Source organism: Diaphorina citri, unplaced genomic scaffold (genome assembly GCF_000475195.1).
Source record: "Diaphorina citri unplaced genomic scaffold, Diaci psyllid genome assembly version 1.1 scaffold100, whole genome shotgun sequence".
NCBI classification, from domain to species: domain Eukaryota; kingdom Metazoa; phylum Arthropoda; class Insecta; order Hemiptera; family Psyllidae; genus Diaphorina; species Diaphorina citri.
The window spans coordinates 293,235-313,450 of record NW_007377537.1 but is presented as its reverse complement, the minus strand read 5'-3'; the positions used below and the strand labels follow the sequence as shown (position 1 = coordinate 313,450).

Here is a 20,216-nt window from a genome sequence, read left to right as displayed (position 1 = left end):
TTCAAAAATCGAAAATTTCAAACGAAGATTTCTCCTCTTAGGAAGCCTCAAATGAAATTTTAAGCATTTCTATTGCAACCAGCGTGTTTCGAACTTCCTTTATCAGCGAAGAAAAAAAAAAGTGGTTGAGCCCCATTCAGGCAAAAATCCATAAAGAAGCGCACGCAGAACGAGAATTTTCCAGAGATTTCCAAGGTGAATGGTGATCATTAAAACCCGTTGAATTTGCCTCAAAAACAAAATATTTTGCTCTTGAAAATTTTTCCTGAAACATTGTTTCTAAAATTTATCTCAAATCTTTGGAACGCTTCGTTCTGCGCGGTCTCATAAGGATGTGTAAGAATGTGTACGGCTTCATCTTTGTGATTCATCTTGAATTCCTCGTTCTGTGAGCACCCTTAAGTGTAAGTGGAATAAGAATAACAACGTACTTGTGTTGCAGGGCGTCCCGAATAGGCTGCAGCTGTTTCTGTTTCAAAGAGTCTTTGCACTCTTCACACAGTGCAGTAATGTCGGCATTTGCACTTAGCGGCAGATTGTCATGCACCCAGGAGAAAAATTCTCGAACCGGTAGGGGGCCACTTGGATTGGAACCTAAAAAGAAAAAAAAAAAATTAAATTTATTATGAAGCTTAGTGTGATACCCAATCGGCCACGGAGGTTGCTAACAAGATATATTCTATTCTATGTCTTTTTTCTATACCCTCACATCAATACGAGTATGTTGGCATATCACCTCTTTATAAGACTCATGATAAATACGTTTAAAAACACTCAAATCTTTAATGTCTCAAATCTTTAATGCACCTAATCTTTAATATCTCGAATCTTTCATGTAAACATAGTCTTTAGTCATATCTACTTGTCATCATCGTAGATTGTAAATTGTGTGTACTTAAACTTACCAAACGAGGCACCACCCACAGCTCCCAACCCAGCTGCACCAACTCCAATAGCCGCCCCGATGGGGGGTAATGACACACAAAGCATCCCTGTACCCACCAGGCCCACCCCTGTGAGTAGAGGATTGACATATGTGCGCATAAAGTGAGACACTTGAAATATGTCCAGTTGTAGAGTGCCGTTCAAGTAACTAAAGGCACCTCCTGCCGGAGCAAACACAATTGAATCATGTGCTATCCCTCGGTTGTTCTCAACAAAGTCTGCCCAGTTTTGATATAACCTGAAATATTATACAGGGTGCCCACCAATGTATGATCCACTCAAATTGCTACAAATCTGTTGGAGTTTTCGAAAAATAACCCCCCCCCCCGTATCTCTTTAATATTTGCAAAGAATTTTTTTGGCGATATTGAAATTTGCAAACAAGTTTCCGAAAACCGTGATTTTGGTACTAACTTTGGAATTTCAAATGAGAACCCCAATTTTTTATTGCATATTATTATTCTACGTAAAATTTCATGTACATTCGACTATTAATTTATTTTTAAATGATTTGCGTTTTTGCAAATTTCACAAAGTCATGCAGATTTTTATAACTAAAATGTACCATGTAACACATCATTTCACCATATTTTTCCGTCATAAATCATGATATGTCACACGTACATTTCAGTTAGTTGAATGTTTGCAAAATTTGCAAAAACGCAAATCACAATAAATAAATAATAATAATAATAATAATAATAATAATAATAATAATAATAATAATAATAATAATATTTTTTTATTTAATATAAAAAAAAATATTTATAAATGAATAGTCCTAGTCCAAATGATAGTCCATTGTATATCAAATTTTACGTAGAATAATATTATGCAATAAAAAAAAATTGGGGTTCTCATTTGAAATTCCAAAGTTGGTACCAAATTCGCGGTTTTCCAGAACATGTTCGCAAATTTCAATATTGCCAATTTTTTTTGCAAAAATCGCAAACTTTTTTATTTCTTTTTTACAAGGGAAACTTCTAAAAAAAATTGCCCATCCCTGGTGTGTACCTTACCTCAAGTCACCACCAATAAACAGATTGTCACATGGTTTGTCATGTTTCGAGAATTTAGCAAACCGAAACAAATTCATTACTTTAATATCTTGTCTTGTTTGTTTTTTGCCAGCTTTTACATGAAGCACCATCACATAGTTCATGAAAATATTATCCAGACCGTATTTTGTTTCTTTTAAAACAATATCAATAATTTCGTTACATATTTCTTTATTCTTTTCATCAGCTTCTTTTGCCTTTTCTTTATCCTTCGGGGTCTCTGACCACTCCACTGCAAAAGGAAATCATGGGAAAACATAATAGAGGAAATGCATTTGAGTAAAAATTATTAATAAAAGGTTGCTTCATACATAAAAAAGTTGTGAACAATCCAACTCTGAAATCCAAACCCCAAAAGTTTGTCTTTAAAAGGACGAAAATTCAATTTTTATTTGACATTTGAATTTTTGAATTAAAATTTTTTGATATAAGATTATAATAAGAAACACACATTTTTAGGGGGCAGATTATATGCACGAAAAAAAGGCCCAAATATGTATGCAATATGCACCAAAAAATTGTCAATATATGCAAGAATATGCCAGAAAACTGTCAAAATATGCACAAATGTGCACTCTGTGCTATACCTACCTATTTAGTACGCATTAGTCAGAGGAAAATTTATAAATTACCTACCATAGAATGTGGGTACCTACATATTTGAATTAAAAAAGAAAATCAGTTAAATTTCGAAGATTTTGAAGATTAACATGGGATGAGGTAGTTCTTGAGTTCTGACTTGCAATGTGTGTTTTTCTTTTTGGGGGGGGGGGGGGGTATTTTTACTATATTTGTACTCTGTTTTGACAGAAAAATGCTCAAAAAATGCTAAAAATATGCATTATATGCAAAAACATGCAAAACTGTGCATGTGCATTTTAAGAAAAACCCTCAAAATATGCTTTTGCATATGCAAAATCCGCCCCCTATGTGGCTAGTGTTACCTGCAACGGACATTTGCTGAGGACAGTTGATGTAATGATGGGCTGAGTGAATGATTTTACTTGAGTGGACTTGAGTTTGACTTTACTCGAGTACACTCAATTATTATTTAGTTCTACTCGAGTAGAATTTTTATCATTCGGTGCGGAAATCTGCTACAAGTGGAAAAAAAACTTCCCATTGAGTTCTCTGACCCGAGTCCACTTGCCACATATTATTGCAACATACAGTTTCTACTCAAGTACAAATCTATTTGTCAGAAAAACTATTCATTTGAACAAATTGAATGATTCACTACCCCCCTCTCCCCTCTTACTAGATGATGATGATGATGCAAGAAAGAGAACTGAAGAGGGGGAGGGGTATAGTGGTATACCCGTATGAGACTGTACGGGTAAAGGGACTCTTCAATCCTATCCCAGCAGGATAAACAAGGTACATTCTATTCTATTTAAAAATTATCGAGATTATTTTCTCACTAATAATAAGAACACTTAAAATCTAATATGCGGTTTTCTAATAAAAATCTAATATTCGGTACAAAGGACAGTAAAATTGTAATCTTTGAAAATGATAGCTTAGCCAGCGGCAATAGCTTCAGTTTCCAAGGATCACTAAAGTTGAGCAACATTGTACATCTTTGGTATATGGACGGGAGACCGTCTGGGACAACACATGCTGCTTGCCATTTTGAGGTGCATTCAACATCGTTAGACTTGACAATGGGTAATAATAATGATAAGAGACACCACCGTGGATAGCAGGGGTAAAAACTGTCAAACTTGTGGCGGTAGATCTTTTTTTGGTGTGTAAAATCTTATATGAAAATTAAGCATGATTCTTTTTTTTTTCATTCTAATGTTTTTTCGGCTCTGTGCTTGGAGTTCGGGGTGCACTCAGCCTCGTGAGGACAAGTGAGTAGCTACTTTAATCGAGTAGCGACCAGTGGTAGCATTACCAGTGTAAAAAGATTATTGAAATATGGAAATTGATTGCAAAGGAGGCACTGAGTAATTCTGTGATATCCACAAAAGTTGTGAAAAAGCTCTGCTTCACCACAAAGAATTCGAAAAAATAAATAAATAAATAAAATGCTTAGTTTAGGTGTGTGTTTTATCATTTTTTTTTTTTTTTTTTTAGGTGAATAAGAACTTCGCCCTGTTCGACCCGAAGCTGTCCAACGGGGCCCTGAACACGGCTCACGCCGGGAGTCACATCAGCGTGGTGGTGGTGCTGATGGTGGGGGCCGGGAATTACATCGAGTACGAGAACCTCGTCCAGTACGGACGGGACAAGAGTGTGCGGGTCGTGTACGCCACGTCCAGCCTGGTCAATGCGAGCGGGTTCCTCAAGCAGCTGACCTTGCTCGGGGATGAGACGAAACAGTGAGGAGAAGAGGAAAAGAAGAAGAAGAAGAGAAAGAGGGAGGAGGAAGAGGAGGAGAAGAAAAAGAGGAGATTTTTTTATTTGCTCGGAGATGAGGTGATACAGTGATAAGAAGGAGAAGAGGAAGGAGGAGGAGGAGGAGAAGAAGGAGAAGAAGAGGGAGGAGGAGGAGTAGAAGTTTTTAATAGTGAGAAACAATGTAATCAGTGTTGTATTATAGAAATTATTTTTAACATCAATTTATAAAAATAAATTGTAAATAATTATATAAATTTATTAGTCGCCCTGTTGTTTATTCTAATTTCTTCAAGCAGTTGACAATGCTCGGGGATGAGACGAGATAGTGAAAAGAAGAAGAAGAAGATGATGATGATGAAGAGAAGAAGAAGAAGAAGTAGGGAAAAAAACAGGGAGAAGCAGAAGGAAGAAAGCAAGGAGGAGGAGGAGAAGAAGAAGAAAAGGAGAAAGAAGAAGAGGAGGAGAAAAAGAAGGAAGAAGATGAGTGTTTCACCGAAAGGACGTATTGTCCCTTTAGGGATGAAAGGGTTAAAGAATTGAAAAGAAGAGCAACCTCCGTGGCCGAATGGGTATCACACTAGGCTTGCACGCCGGAGGTCCTGGGTCCGATTCCCAGCGGGGCTGAAGTTTTTTCAGGCCAGTTCTTGGAGTTCGGGGTGCACTCAGCCTCATGAGGACAAATGAGTAGCTACTTTAATCGAGTAGCTTTTTTTTTTCAAAGAGGTTTGACAGAGGGAACTGTAACTGCTATGGTCTTATCGTCCCGAAATCGAAGAGAGAAGGAAGACAGGATAGGAAAAAGCCAGCCGTTCCGAGAACGAACATTATCCCATCAGCTTAGTTGGTAGGATAAAATCCGCCCGGGCGGATTTTATCCTACCAACTAAGCTAACTAGGCTGGCAAAAAAGATCTTTTATTTTCACTGCCCTGACGCAAAGACCAGTCCCTATAATATTTGGTTCATCTACTACACCTCAAAGTTTCCATTATTTTCCCTCAAGTCAAACCATTTTTTTTTTATCAAACAATGTAAAACAAATTCAAACAATACCAACTTGGTAAAACTCTCACCCTGCCTCCTCCCCTGATAACGAACGTGTGAAGTGCTGAAGTTCAGTAGAATCATTTCAGCTAAGGTTACACTTCTTGCTGATAGTCAAACTCAGTCCAGCTTTAGTCCAGATTGATTGACCCGAAGAAGAGAGTTGTGATTCTGAGTTGTGGTAATTTTGAGTTGTCTAGGTTTGAGTCCCCCCCCCCCAAATTGAGAGGGAGTAAAAAAAAAAAAAAAAAAAAAACATATTCATTGTGAGAAACAATACAATTTTTAATGGTGAAAAATAATGTAATCAGTGTTGTATTATAAAAAAAATATTTTGTAACATTAAATATATAAAAATAAAAAATTGTAAATACAGTAGAACCCCGATTTTATGAACTAATTGGGGCCAAGGGTACCTAGTTCATAAAATCGAGGTTCCATATAAAAGTTCATAAAATCGGGGTTACATTAGAAAACAGGAAATATGGCATATTTTCGACAGTAAATGCTTATTTATTAATTTATCTGTCCTTTTAGTGACATATTATGTAACTAAAGGGACAAAATATGTTCATATTAGCATTTGTCAACAATTTCTGTGAGGATTTAAATAAAAAATCGGAAATTTTTGTTTGCATTATCGGAAAAAATCCGATTTTCGAGTAAAAAATAAATAAAAAGCTCGGATTTTCAAGTTCATATAACCGAGGTTCATAAAATCGCGGTTCTACTGTAATGATATAAAATATTACTCTCACTATTGTTTATTCTAATTGGAACCAGAGAATAAAAAAAAAGACTACAGCCTCCATTACAGTAAAAAAAAAAAAAAATACACATCATTGATAGATAAAAAAAAAGTCATCATCATCAAACCTACTTGACATTTCAGAAATGGGTCGACTGGAAAAAAATTCACATATTTTATAGATATTAGCGAGTTTTTGCGACCAAAATTAGTCCCGTTACTAAATGCTGTCCAAATTACATTACATTAGATCTTCGATCATTTCAACTTCCATTATTTCAACTCCAAAATCCATTGTTTCTTTCTACCTTTCAAAGGATATCCTTATGAGAGAAAAAGATCATTTCAACTACCCCCGGTCTCAATTAGTTGAAATAATCGAGGTTATACTGTACTTTCCTTCCTATAGGTAAAGAAAGGAAAGAAGAAAGAAATGAGGCACTTTATTTCTTACAATACTACATGTATACAATAGTATACCCTTTCAAGTTCCGCCAGAATTTCATTCAAAAGGACGGGATACTCTGATAATGTAATGAAGTATGATGCACAAGGCGACATGATCAATGAAAGGCGAAAGATAGTTGATAATATGGTAATATGGTAAAAAATAAAATAAGGGGTAAAAAATAAAAATAAAATAATAAATCTTCGAATGGATTAGCACAGATATGAAATTTCGAAATGTCAGTACCTAAATACCTACTTTTTTTTCTTTTTGTTTATTTTATTGTTGTTTTTAATTAATTAGGATAAAATCCGCCCCGGGCGGGAATCGAACCCGCGGCCTAGCGCTTACAAGGCAGAGGCGCTACCAACTAAGCTAACTAGGCTGGCAAATCGAGTAGCGACCAGTGGCGGCTTTACCAGTGTAAAAAGATCGATATACGAGTAGATGAGAATTCATAGTAAAGGAGGCGGTAAAGTAATGCTGAGGTAAAGTTCTCCGCTTTACCACAAAGAATTCATGACTTGATTTCTCCCCCCCCCAATATTGAGAGAGAGGGAGTAAAAAAAAAAAAAAACATATTCATTGTGAGAAACAATACAATTTTTAATGGTGAAAAATAATGTAATCAGTGTTGTATTATAAAAAAAATATTTTGTAACATTAAATATATAAAAATAAAAAATTGTAAATACAGTAGAACCCCGATTTTATGAACTAATTGGGGCCAAGGGTACCTAGTTCATAAAATCGAGGTTCCATATAAAAGTTCATAAAATCGGGGTTACATTAGAAAACAGGAAATATGGCATATTTTCGACAGTAAATGCTTATTTATTAATTTATCTGTCCTTTTAGTGACATATTATGTAACTAAAGGGACAAAATATGTTCATATTAGCATTTGTCAACAATTTCTGTGAGGATTTAAATAAAAAATCGGAAATTTTTGTTTGCATTATCGGAAAAAATCCGATTTTCGAGTAAAAAATAAATAAAAAGCTCGGATTTTCAAGTTCATATAACCGAGGTTCATAAAATCGCGGTTCTACTGTAATGATATAAAATATTACTCTCACTATTGTTTATTCTAATTGGAACCAGAGAATAAAAAAAAAGACTACAGCCTCCATTACAGTAAAAAAAAAAAAAAAATACACATCATTGATAGATAAAAAAAAAGTCATCATCATCAAACCTACTTGACATTTCAGAAATGGGTCGACTGGAAAAAAATTCACATATTTTATAGATATTAGCGAGTTTTTGCGACCAAAATTAGTCCCGTTACTAAATGCTGTCCAAATTACATTACATTAGATCTTCGATCATTTCAACTTCCATTATTTCAACTCCAAAATCCATTGTTTCTTTCTACCTTTCAAAGGATATCCTTATGAGAGAAAAAGATCATTTCAACTACCCCCGGTCTCAATTAGTTGAAATAATCGAGGTTATACTGTACTTTCCTTCCTATAGGTAAAGAAAGGAAAGAAGAAAGAAATGAGGCACTTTATTTCTTACAATACTACATGTATACAATAGTATACCCTTTCAAGTTCCGCCAGAATTTCATTCAAAAGGACGGGATACTCTGATAATGTAATGAAGTATGATGCACAAGGCGACATGATCAATGAAAGGCGAAAGATAGTTGATAATATGGTAATATGGTAAAAAATAAAATAAGGGGTAAAAAATAAAAATAAAATAATAAATCTTCGAATGGATTAGCACAGATATGAAATTTCGAAATGTCAGTACCTAAATACCTACTTTTTTTTCTTTTTGTTTATTTTATTGTTGTTTTTAATTAATTAATGTGTTTATATAGTTACTAGTAGTTCTGTGAACTGTAGACCTCACTCAGTCTCTTTTGCCCAAGCCGAGACGAAGGTAATAATAATAACAATTTAAGGTACGAATAAATACAATGAACATGTATATCCAAATAGAAGGTACCTACCATATGTCTTACGTAATAAAAAGGACGAAAACGGGTTTTATTTACCATCACTCAAAAGAATGGTTGATCTTTTTTAAACAATAGATTTACCGAGAATTGGGGTCTGATGACAAAAATATTTTTGTAGAAATAATACGAGGGTTTATGTTGGTGAGTCACCTATTGGATTCTGAATTTATCTGAAACGTCCAGACCAAAAATAGGTCCCGTTCAGTGTAGGAACTCAAAATTTCAAGCATCGACGTGCATTGATGTCATTAAGAATACCAAATTTCATCAAAATCGGACCGGCTTGCGCACAAACAAACGAAGCGGAAGTCATTAATTATGACGTCATCGCCTACGGGAGCATATGTCGTGACGTCAAACTTTACGATTTATCGGTATTATTTAAATCGATTTATCTCGGTATCTAGAAGTCGTAGAAGAAAAAGAAAAATTCCGTTGGTCCTCATTTTTCCTGCTCTATGACTTTGAAACATCACACAAGTAAGCGCAACTGATCTATTGTTCTCATTCATCTCAAAAACCATTTTTAATATTTTATTAAAAATGGTCTTTGTAAAACTCTGTTTATACAGTCGAACCTGTCTAAGTGGGAATCCAAGGGACCGACAGTTTTTTCCTCACTTATCCAGATTTTCCAGTTAAAAAGTGCCCCCTTAGGGAGGTTGCCATTTTCCTATTCCCACTTATAGAGGTAAATGTGAACACTGGTTTGGAGGAAGAGGAATCTGTTATTAAGGGTGTACTATGTTTTCCTACAAATTCCCACTTACAGAGGTCCACAGAAGGCTCTGGACCTAGGAAAAAGGCAACCTTTCCCACTTACAGAGGCTCCGGACTAAGAAAAAGTCATTCCCACTTATAGAGGCTCGATTTTCTCATTTAAACAGGTCTTTTAGTAAACAATGATGGGGCCACGATTTTACTCAAATTTGACCTAAATTTACTTCATTTAGAAACTAATAGATAAACTTCATTACTTCAAGGCACATCCTTCTACTTCCATGCCTCTCCTAGGACGGAAAAGTTCGGTTCGAAAATTTCCGCCCTGGCCGGGATTCGAACCTAGCACCTCCAGGTTGAGAGTCCGTGGTCTTGACCACTCGGCCACAGAGGAGGGCTCCGGCGTCTTTTTTTTTTTACTTTCTATTATTTCACATACTTTTTCTTTACAAATAAATATTGCATAAAATTATTACAACAAAGATAAACTAGAAAATTATGTCGAACAAATAATAAATGGAAACTTGATAATAATAAAAAAAGCAAATGTCAGAGGATACCCATCAGATCACTTCACAGGATAGGAGAAAGCCAGCCGTTCCTAAAACGAACCTTCTTAGGATAAAGTTTGCTTCGGAGGGGAAATGCAACCATTTTAGTTCATCAGATACCTCATGTATTTGATCCTGACTCCCAATTTGGTGTCGGAATCAACTTTAACAATGCCGGCTGGCATACCTCTGGAATCCTCAAACACTTCTTCCAAACACTCGTTATTGGATTGCTGTTGTATGAATGTAATGCTTGCGAACCTGAAAATGGACGAACATTTTGATATAATATTTTATTAAAAAAATCAAAGGAATAAGTTTGTATTCTTTTGTTGATACAAAAAACACTTGGTAAAACACCAAAGTGTTCTCATTCATCTCAAAAACCATTTTTAATATTTTATTAAAAATGGTCTTTGTAAAACTCTGTTTATACAGTCGAACCTGTCTAAGTGGGAATCCAAGGGACCGACAATTTTTTCCTCACTTATCCAGGTTTTCCAGTTAAAAAGTGCCCCACTTAGGGAGGTTGCCATTTTCCTATTCCCACTTATAGAGGTAAATGTGAACACTGGTTTGGAGGAAGAGGAATCTGTTATTAAGGGTGTACTATGTTTTCCTACAAATTCCCACTTACAGAGGTCCACAGAAGGCTCTGGACCTAGGAAAAAGGCATCCTTTCCCACTTACAGAGGCTCCGGACTAGTACCTAGAAAAAGTCATTCCCACTTATAGAGGCTCGATTTTCTCATTTAAACAGGTCTTTTAGTAAAAAATGATGGGGCCACGATTTTACTCAAATTTGACCTAAATTTACTTCATTTAGAAACTAATAGATAAACTTCATTACTTCAAGGCACATCCTTCTACTTCCATGCCTCTCCTAGGACAGAAAAGTTTGGTTCGAAAATTTTCGCCCTGGCCGGGATTCGAACCTAGCACCTCCAGGTTGAGAGTCTGTGGTCTTGACCACTCGGCCACAGAGGAGGGCTCCGGCATCTTTTTTTTTTTTTTACTTTCTATTATTTCAAATACTTTTTCTTTACAAATAAATATTGCATAAAATTATTACAACAAAGATAAACAAGAATGGTATGTTCATTAATTTTCTTTGTGAAAAAAGAAAAAAAAAATATTAGGGTGCCCGCAGAACGAGGAATTTAAGATGAAGCATATTCAGGCTGAACATCCGGAAACAATTCAGGCGAAAATCCATAAAGAAGCGCACGCAGAACGAGAATTTTCCAGAAAGATTTCCAAGGTGAATGGTGATCATTAAAACCCGTTGAATTTGCCTCAAAAACAAAATATTTTGCTCTTGAAAATTTTTCCTGAAACATTGTTTCTAAAATTTATCTCAAATCTTTGGAACGCTTCGTTCTGCGCGGTCTCATAAGGATGTGTAAGAATGTGTCAACTTCATCTTTGTGATTCATCTTGAATTCTTCGTTCTGTGGGTACCCTTAAGTGTAAGTGGAATAAGAATAACAACGTACTTGTGTTGCAGGGCGTACCGAATAGGCTGCAGCTGTTTCTGTTTCAAAGAGTCTTTGCACTCTTCACACAGTGCAGTAATGTCGGCATTTGCACTTAGCGGCAGATTGCCACGCACCCAGGAGAAAAATTCTCGAACCGGTAGGGGGCCACTTGGATTGGAACCTAAAAAGAAAAAAAAAAAATTAAATTTATTATGTACACTGACCGGCAAAATTAACCGGACGCTCGTATTTTTTGGTTTTTCTCAAACTGCTGTTCAGTGTTCAATTTTTTTCGGGAAAACCATCATTAATGTTATTTGTTGTAAGGTTTAAAACTTATTCCGCAAGACCGCATACCTACATAATCTGCGAGTAAAAAAAGAAAAATCAAAAACAAGGATCAGTTTTTTGCTGAAAATGCATGTTTCTGGAGATAAATGTTAACGTAACTTTTTTTCTCCTCAATATTTTTACACCATTTTTGAACCAGGTGCTTTAGAAAAGAACACAGAACAATAATTCACTACTGGTAAAAATTGGAAAAATTCTCTGGGCCCCAACCGGAACTTTTTAAAGATCGTTCCTTTTTTACCATTAGTTGTATAGGGCAAAAAAGGACTTTTTTTAAAAAAGTTCCGGTTGGGGTCCAGGGAATTTTTCTAATTTTTACCAGTAGTAAATAATTGTTCTGTGTTCTTTTCTAAAGCACCTGGTTCAAAGATGGTGTAAAAATATTGAGGAGAAAAAAAGTTACGTTAACATTTATCTCCAGAAACATGCATTTTCAGCAAAAAAACTGATCCTTGTTTTTGATTTTTCTTTTTTTACTCGCAGATTATGTAGGTATGCGGTCTTGTGGAATAAGTTTTAAACCTTACAACAAATAACATTAATGATGGTTTTCCCGAAAAAAATTGAACACTGAACAGCAGTTTAAGAAAAACCAAAAATACGAGCGTCCGGTTAATTTTGCCGGTCAGTGTATATTTAAAAAGTAACATGTATACTTAAAAAGTAAAAAAAAAAGATTGATGAAGAATAATTCAGCTGTATTTTGTAATGTGACTGACTCTTTTTGGATTCAACATGGCTGAGCCAAAGAGATTCCTTTTTGGACGTCCACACTTGCTGCCACAGGCCACTTGTGTATTTTCAATGGTTATCTGAAAAACGGCCTCTGAGTGATTTTTTTTTTCATTATTCCAAAAAAAAGTCCGTCTTTTTTCTCCCCTATGTACATTGTACATATGTGGCTCGCGAAGTACCTCCCAATGTAGCATGTGACCCACATACACATGGAATTTGGAAACCTATGTTTTAATACATGGGTTTCTGTGGGTAATCACAATGGAATATGCTTTGGCAGCCAGGGTGTTGAAGATGAAAATTCATATCTCTTTGGTTCAGCCATGTTGAATTAAAAAAAAAAATCTTTTTTAGATGTTTGACAGAAGGAGCTGTTATCGCCCCGAAAGCGAAGAGAGAAGAAAGACTTGATTTTTTTTTTTTTTTTTAATTCCCAGACTTTTTTGATTTTTGTCTTTTTTGTGTGAAATTCCCTGACTTTTCCAGTCTTCATGAAATCCCCTGACTTCTCCCGGTTTTCCCGTCTGGTAGACACCCTGATATATTACCTGAACCCTCATCCTTCCTCAAGTCATTGATCTTGCGTACGAGGAACCTCATGACCATGGTACATTCCATGACATCCGGACGCTGCTTATTATACACTTGTACATACATGCGTTTCCATAGGCGCAGGATGTGATCCATCAAATCATCAAGCAAAGCATCCACGAGCTTTTTTGTATCGCTCTCTTCCACGAGGGCATGAGATTCCAGGGTCTTAAATAAAGTGTACATCACGGCCATTTGCACGTTGAGGAAATTGGACATGTAGTCGTCGCGCGCGAAGAACCTGCATGCCCAGGCATATGCGCGCTTCACGTCCCTCATGATGATTTTCCATTTTATGTTGAGAAGGCGCTTTAGCGACTCTCTCACGTTCGACTCCGAGAACCGGTCCCTCGTGTGAAGATTGTCGAATAAGATTGAGAATAATTGATCAAACTCCGGCAAGCTCTCGGCCTCGGGTACGATTCTTTCGCAGTAGTGCAGGAAAGGCTGCACGTTCTCGTAGTTGAGGAACTGAGGCATCCTGTTCATCAACGTCGGAATCAGCGTCTGCTCTATTTCCTCAACGTAAAGATTAAACAGGAAAAGGCACGAGGAGACGATGCGAGCTGCAGCATACTTCCAGCTGATCTTGCCTTGACTGAATGCTATCATAGTGCTGAGAATATCCACCGACAGGCGGGATATAGCACCAACACGAAGTGCATTCTCCGTGAACAAGGCGCACTTCAAGAACTTCTGTGAGTTGATCGTTTTTGTAGAAATAATACGAGGGTTTATGTTGGTGAGTCACCTATTGGATTCTGAATTTATCTGAAACGTCCAGACCAAAAATAGGTCAAGTTCAGTGTAGGAACTCAAAAATTTCAAGCATCGACGTGCATTGATGTCATTAAGAATACCAAATTTCATCAAAATCGGACCAGGCAATCCCGAGTTATAGCGGAACACACATCCAAACAAACATCTAAACCAAATGCAAAACGGTCGAGTTAAAACATAGACCTCACTATAGTTCGGTCAATAACAGTAAAATATGTTCCCCATAATATCTCAAAATATATAGGACCTTGGTTAGACTGTACGGGTAAAGGGACTCTTCAATCCTATCCCAGCAGGATAAACAAGGTACATTCTATTCTATTTAAAAATTATCGAGATTATATTCTCACTAATAATAAGAACACTTAAAATCTAATATACGGTTTTCTAATAAAAATCTAATATTCGGTACAAAGGACAGTAAAATTGTAATCTTTGAAAATGATAGCTTAGCCAGCGGCAATAGCTTCAGTTTCCAAGGATCACTAAAGTTGAGCAACATTATACATCGTTGGTATATGGACGGGAGACCGTCTGGGACAACGTATGCTGCTTGCCATTTTGAGGTGCATTCAACATCGTTGGACTTGAGAACGGGTAATAATAATGAGAGACACCACCGTGGATAGCAGGGGTAAAAACTGTCAAACTTGTGGCGGTAGATCTTTTTTGGTGTGTAAAATCTTATATGAAAATTAAGAATGATTCTTTTTTTTTTTCATTCTAATAAATATAAATAAAAAAAGAATCCCTAACAGCGCCACACGATCCGTTTCCACCGCCAAAAGGTTACCATGAAGTCCAAGACAACATGGCCCTCAAGACGGCTGACTCCAAAGAAAATGTCAATTACGGTTGTTCAAAATTTCCAACCCACATATTCTTAGGAACATTTTTTGTTCCCGGATAGATGGGCAGTGTGTGCCGTTCTTGTATAAATGTGAAAATAAAGGCCATAATACTAATGAATACAATAGTCCGTCCCTTATACCTTTTTATTACTATTGTAATAATAAAGGAAGGACGGACTAAAAATTGAATTTTCGACCTTTCACAGTTATTTTTTCGGAGTTTTGACCTCAAATTTGGATTTTTCCCAACTTTTTACATAGGAATCGACCATTTATTTATAATTTTTACCCATTTGCAACTGCTCCATTACCTTTTCTCTCCCATACCATGTGATAGGTCTTTGTAGACATGACATTACTTTATAGTCCTATTCGGCCAGGATAAACAAGATATATTCTAAATCTACTCAATTGTCCTCACGAGGCTGAGTACACCCCGAAATCCAAGCACAAAGCCGAAAAAACATCGACCCCGGCGGGAATCAAACCCGGACCTCTGGAGTGCAAGCTTAGTGTGATACCCAATCGGCCACGGAGGTTGCTAACAAGATATATTCTATTCTATGTCTTTTTTCTATACCCTCACATCAATATGTTGGCATATCACCTCTTTATAAGACTCATGATAAATACCATAATGAAATAGATATATCTAGGCCTATCAATACGTTTAAAAACACTCTCAAATCTTTAATGTAATCAATCTTAATTGTCTCAAATCTTTAATGCACCTAATCTTTAATATCTCGAATCTTTAATGTAAACATAGTCTTTAGTCATACCTACTTGTCATCATCGTAGATTGTAAATTGTGTGTAATGTGTAGGTATTAACAATAAATTTTATTATCTGATATTTTCTGATAAAATTTTATTATCTGATATTTTCTGATAAAATTTTATTATCTGATATTTTCTGATAAAATTTTATTATCTGATATTTTCTGATAAAATTTTATTATCTGATATTTTCTGATAAAATTTTATTATCTGATATTTTCTGATAAAATTTTATTATCTGATATTTTCTGATAAAATTTTATTATCTGATATTTTCTGATAAAATTTTATTATCTGATATTTTCTGATAAAATTTTATTATCTGATATTTTCTGATAAAATTTTATTATCTGATATTTTCTGATAAAATTTTATTATCTGATATTTTCTGATAAAATTTTATTATCTGATATTTTCTGATAAAATTTTATTATCTGATATTTTCTGATAAAATTTTATTATCTGATATTTTCTGATAAAATTTTATTATCTGATATTTTCTGATAAAATTTTATTATCTGATATTTTCTGATAAAATTTTATTATCTGATATTTTCTGATAAAATTTTATTATCTGATATTTTCTGATAAAATTTTATTATCTGATATTTTCTGATAAAATTTTATTATCTGATATTTTCTGTTGAAAGGTTGTTGTCTTATCTTTTCTGTCAAAATTTTATTATCTGTTATTTTCTCATGAAAGGTTGTCTGCAAAATTTAAATCTTAATGGAAACGACATTAAGTTTAATATAAATCTCAATGATGAATTTACAGCTTCGAACATCTAATTGAAAGTTTCTGGAACATATAGTTCAACAGATACAACAAAAGCTTACGATGGAACTACCACAACTGTAAAAATGGTAAATAATTACCTATATAGCACATCTTTTTGATAGGATTGAAGTATATTTAAACAATACACTCATCAATCAAATTGAATATCCAGGAGTGGCAAGTACGGTTCAAGGATGTGTTTGTTATGATGGACCACAAACAAATGGTGCTTTAGAGAATAATAGTTTTAAGTCAGTTGCTGTTCATGGTGGGACTTTCAGTGCAGTCAAAACTTAGGGAGATTTGGGTTTAGGATTTTTCAAAGATGTGAAGTTACCTATTTATAACGGCAACTTTGAAATAGTTTTCAGACGTAATCATAATGACAACATTTTATATAGATATGGTAATGTAGTACCAAACGAGGGGAAAGTAGAAATTAAAGAAATGTATTTGAGAGTACCAATTATTACTTATGATAGTATTACAAAACCCACTTTAATTACAGAACTAGCTAAGGAACCTTACATGTTTGTTTTCGATCAGTGGCAGTGTATAAAATTGTTCAATGTTTCAGGACAAACATTTATTCATAATTTCACAGATCAATATCGAAATACTGTTAACCCTACTGCGGCTTTTATTGTCTTTCAAAAAGATAAAGAGAAAAGTCAAACAGTGGATAACAATTCGTTTGATCATATGAATGTGAAAAATATACATATCGAATTGGGTGGAAAACGATATCCAAACGAATCTTGAAACTTGGATTGGGATAAAAATGATTACTGTTTAGCTTATGATCTATGTAAATGATCATATTGGCTATTTGGAATTGTTTCAATTCAAAGATACATAGTGATTTAAGTTAGTAGCATAAAGTACATTTTATTATTTAAAACTTTGAAAACGCTGTTAAATTGAAATGGAGCCGGGTTTCGTGGAATGCCTTGATGCTTTTCTTAGAATCAGTAACTTGATTAACTTGAATCACAGGTGGTAGCTCATTGAGCGTATCCATCAGATCCATGTTTAAAGGAAAAATAATACTTTAAATGTAGATAGTAGACCTATTTGTTGTACCTAGGTAAGTACTTGTTTTTGTTTCATATTATTGAAAAAAAGAAAATAAATAGCATATTTATCACAAATTTGAATGATTAAAGCTCCCGCCAGTGTGTTAGTAGTACCTTGTAGCTACGGTGACGTCAGCGCTGTTGCCAGATCGGAAAAAAATATTTCATTTTTTTCAGGGCTCAAAAAATCGAAAACTACTTGTCAAAATTAAAAAATAATTTCGCTATATTTTTTTATATTTTATTATCTTTGTGTTAAATAAAAAATTGAAAATCATGAGAATTGTTAATTTGAGCAATGACCACTGTTATTATAAGGTGTGCTTAAACTTGAAAAGAAGCTTTCTTTTTCATTGTCATGGCTTCTGAATAATTACCTTTTCTCTCCCATATCATGTGATAGGTCTTTGTAGACATAACATTACTTTATAGTCCTATTCGGCCAGGATAAACAAGATTTATTCTAAATCTACTCAATTGTCCTCACGAGGCTGAGTACACCCCGAAATCCAAGCACAGAGCCGAAAAAAACTTCGACCCCGGCGGGAATCAAACCCGGGACCTCTGGAGTGCAAGCTTAGTGTGATACCCAATCGGCCACGGAGGTTGCTAACAAGATATATTCTATTCTATGTCTTTTTTCTATACCCTCACATCAATACGAGTATGTTGGCATATCACCTCTTTATAAGACTCATGATAAATACGTTTAAAAACACTCAAATCTTTAATGTCTCAAATCTTTAATGCACCTAATCTTTAATATCTCGAATCTTTCATGTAAACATAGTCTTTAGTCATATCTACTTGTCATCATCGTAGATTGTAAATTGTGTGTACTTAAACTTACCAAACGAGGCACCACCCACAGCTCCCAACCCAGCTGCACCAACTCCAATAGCCGCCCCGATGGGGGGTAATGACACACAAAGCATCCCTGTACCCACCAGGCCCACCCCTGTGAGTAGAGGATTGACATATGTGCGCATAAAGTGAGACACTTGAAATATGTCCAGTTGTAGAGTGCCGTTCAAGTAACTAAAGGCACCTCCTGCCGGAGCAAACACAATTGAATCATGTGCTATCCCTCGGTTGTTCTCAACAAAGTCTGCCCAGTTTTGATATAACCTGAAATATTATACAGGGTGCCCTGAATCATGTGCCTATCCCTCGTTGTTCTCAACAAAGTCTGCCCAGTTTTGATATAACCTGAAATATTATACAGGGTGCCACAATGTATGAACCCCTCAAATTGGCAAAAAACTTTTGGGGTTTTTGGAAAAAACCCCCCCCCCCCGTATCTCTTTAATATTTGCAAAGAATTTTTTTGGCGATATTGAAATTTGCAAACAAGTTTCCGAAAACCGTGATTTTGGTACTAACTTTGGAATTTCAAATGAGAACCCCAATTTTTTATTGCATATTATTATTCTACGTAAAATTTCATGTACATTCGACTATTAATTTATTTTTAAATGATTTGCGTTTTTGCAAATTTCACAAAGTCATGCAGATTTTTATAACTAAAATGTACCATGTAACACATCATTTCACCATATTTTTCCGTCATAAATCATGATATGTCACACGTACATTTCAGTTAGTTGAATGTTTGCAAAATTTGCAAAAACGCAAATCACAATAAATAAATAATAATAATAATAATAATAATAATAATAATAATAATAATAATAATAATAATAATATTTTTTTATTTAATATAAAAAAAAATATTTATAAATGAATAGTCCTAGTCCAAATGATAGTCCATTGTATATCAAATTTTACGTAGAATAATATTATGCAATAAAAAAAAATTGGGGTTCTCATTTGAAATTCCAAAGTTGGTACCAAATTCGCGGTTTTCCAGAACATGTTCGCAAATTTCAATATTGCCAATTTTTTTTGCAAAAATCGCAAACTTTTTTATTTCTTTTTTACAAGGGAAACTTCTAAAAAAAATTGCCCATCCCTGGTGTGTACCTTACCTCAAGTCACCACCAATAAACAGATTGTCACATGGTTTGTCATGTTTCGAGAATTTAGCAAACCGAAACAAATTCATTACTTTAATATCTTGTCTTGTTTGTTTTTTGCCAGCTTTTACATGAAGCACCATCACATAGTTCATGAAAATATTATCCAGACCGTATTTTGTTTCTTTTAAAACAATATCAATAATTTCGTTACATATTTCTTTATTCTTTTCATCAGCTTCTTTTGCCTTTTCTTTATCCTTCGGGGTCTCTGACCACTCCACTGCAAAAGGAAATCATGGGAAAACATAATAGAGGAAATGCATTTGAGTAAAAATTATTAATAAAAGGTTGCTTCATACATAAAAAAGTTGTGAACAATCCAACTCTGAAATCCAAACCCCAAAAGTTTGTCTTTAAAAGGACGAAAATTCAATTTTTATTTGACATTTGAATTTTTGAATTAAAATTTTTTGATATAAGATTATAATAAGAAACACACATTTTTAGGGGGCAGATTATATGCACGAAAAAAAGGCCCAAATATGTATGCAATATGCACCAAAAAATTGTCAATATATGCAAGAATATGCCAGAAAACTGTCAAAATATGCACAAATGTGCACTCTGTGCTATACCTACCTATTTAGTACGCATTAGTCAGAGGAAAATTTATAAATTACCTACCATAGAATGTGGGTACCTACATATTTGAATTAAAAAAGAAAATCAGTTAAATTTCGAAGATTTTGAAGATTAACATGGGATGAGGTAGTTCTTGAGTTCTGACTTGCAATGTGTGTTTTTCTTTTTGGGGGGGGGGGGGGGTTTTTTTTTTTATTTTTTTTCTTTTTTTTACAGAAAAATGCGCTCGAAAAATGCTAAAAATATGCATTATATTGCAAAAAAAATGCAAAACTGTGCACTGTGCATTTTAAGAAAACCCTCAAAACTATGCTTTTGCAATATGCCAGGAAATCCGCC

General features: G+C 34.7%; 3 protein-coding genes across 3 annotated transcripts in view; 1 reads left to right on the top strand and 2 right to left on the bottom strand.

The window, feature by feature from the left end:
* Positions 1-4,610, top strand: part of LOC103524476 (protein sly1 homolog) — a 14,650-nt gene extending 10,040 nt beyond the window's left edge. The window contains exon 8 of the mRNA XM_026819872.1: positions 4,086-4,610. Coding sequence (XP_026675673.1) covers positions 4,086-4,334 — 249 coding nt within the window. The 3' untranslated portion in view covers positions 4,335-4,610. The remainder of the gene's footprint in view (positions 1-4,085) is intronic.
* A 5,302-nt stretch (positions 4,611-9,912) lies between these two features.
* LOC103524465 lies at positions 9,913-13,693 on the bottom strand. The gene is made up of 3 exons (XM_017449619.2): positions 12,947-13,693; positions 11,331-11,493; positions 9,913-10,095 (listed from the first exon to the last, which is right to left on the bottom strand). The coding sequence occupies exons 1-3, from the start codon at positions 13,599-13,601 to the stop codon at positions 9,939-9,941; spliced, it is 975 nt and encodes a 324-aa protein (XP_017305108.1). The 5' UTR covers positions 13,602-13,693; the 3' UTR covers positions 9,913-9,938.
* Positions 13,694-17,982: 4,289 nt separating this feature from the next.
* On the bottom strand, positions 17,983-19,550 carry LOC103524464. Its single transcript, XM_008489481.3, has 2 exons — positions 19,245-19,550; positions 17,983-18,384 (listed from the first exon to the last, which is right to left on the bottom strand). The coding sequence occupies exons 1-2, from the start codon at positions 19,385-19,387 to the stop codon at positions 18,060-18,062; spliced, it is 468 nt and encodes a 155-aa protein (XP_008487703.1). The 5' UTR covers positions 19,388-19,550; the 3' UTR covers positions 17,983-18,059.
* Between the last annotated feature and the right edge of the window lie 666 nt (positions 19,551-20,216).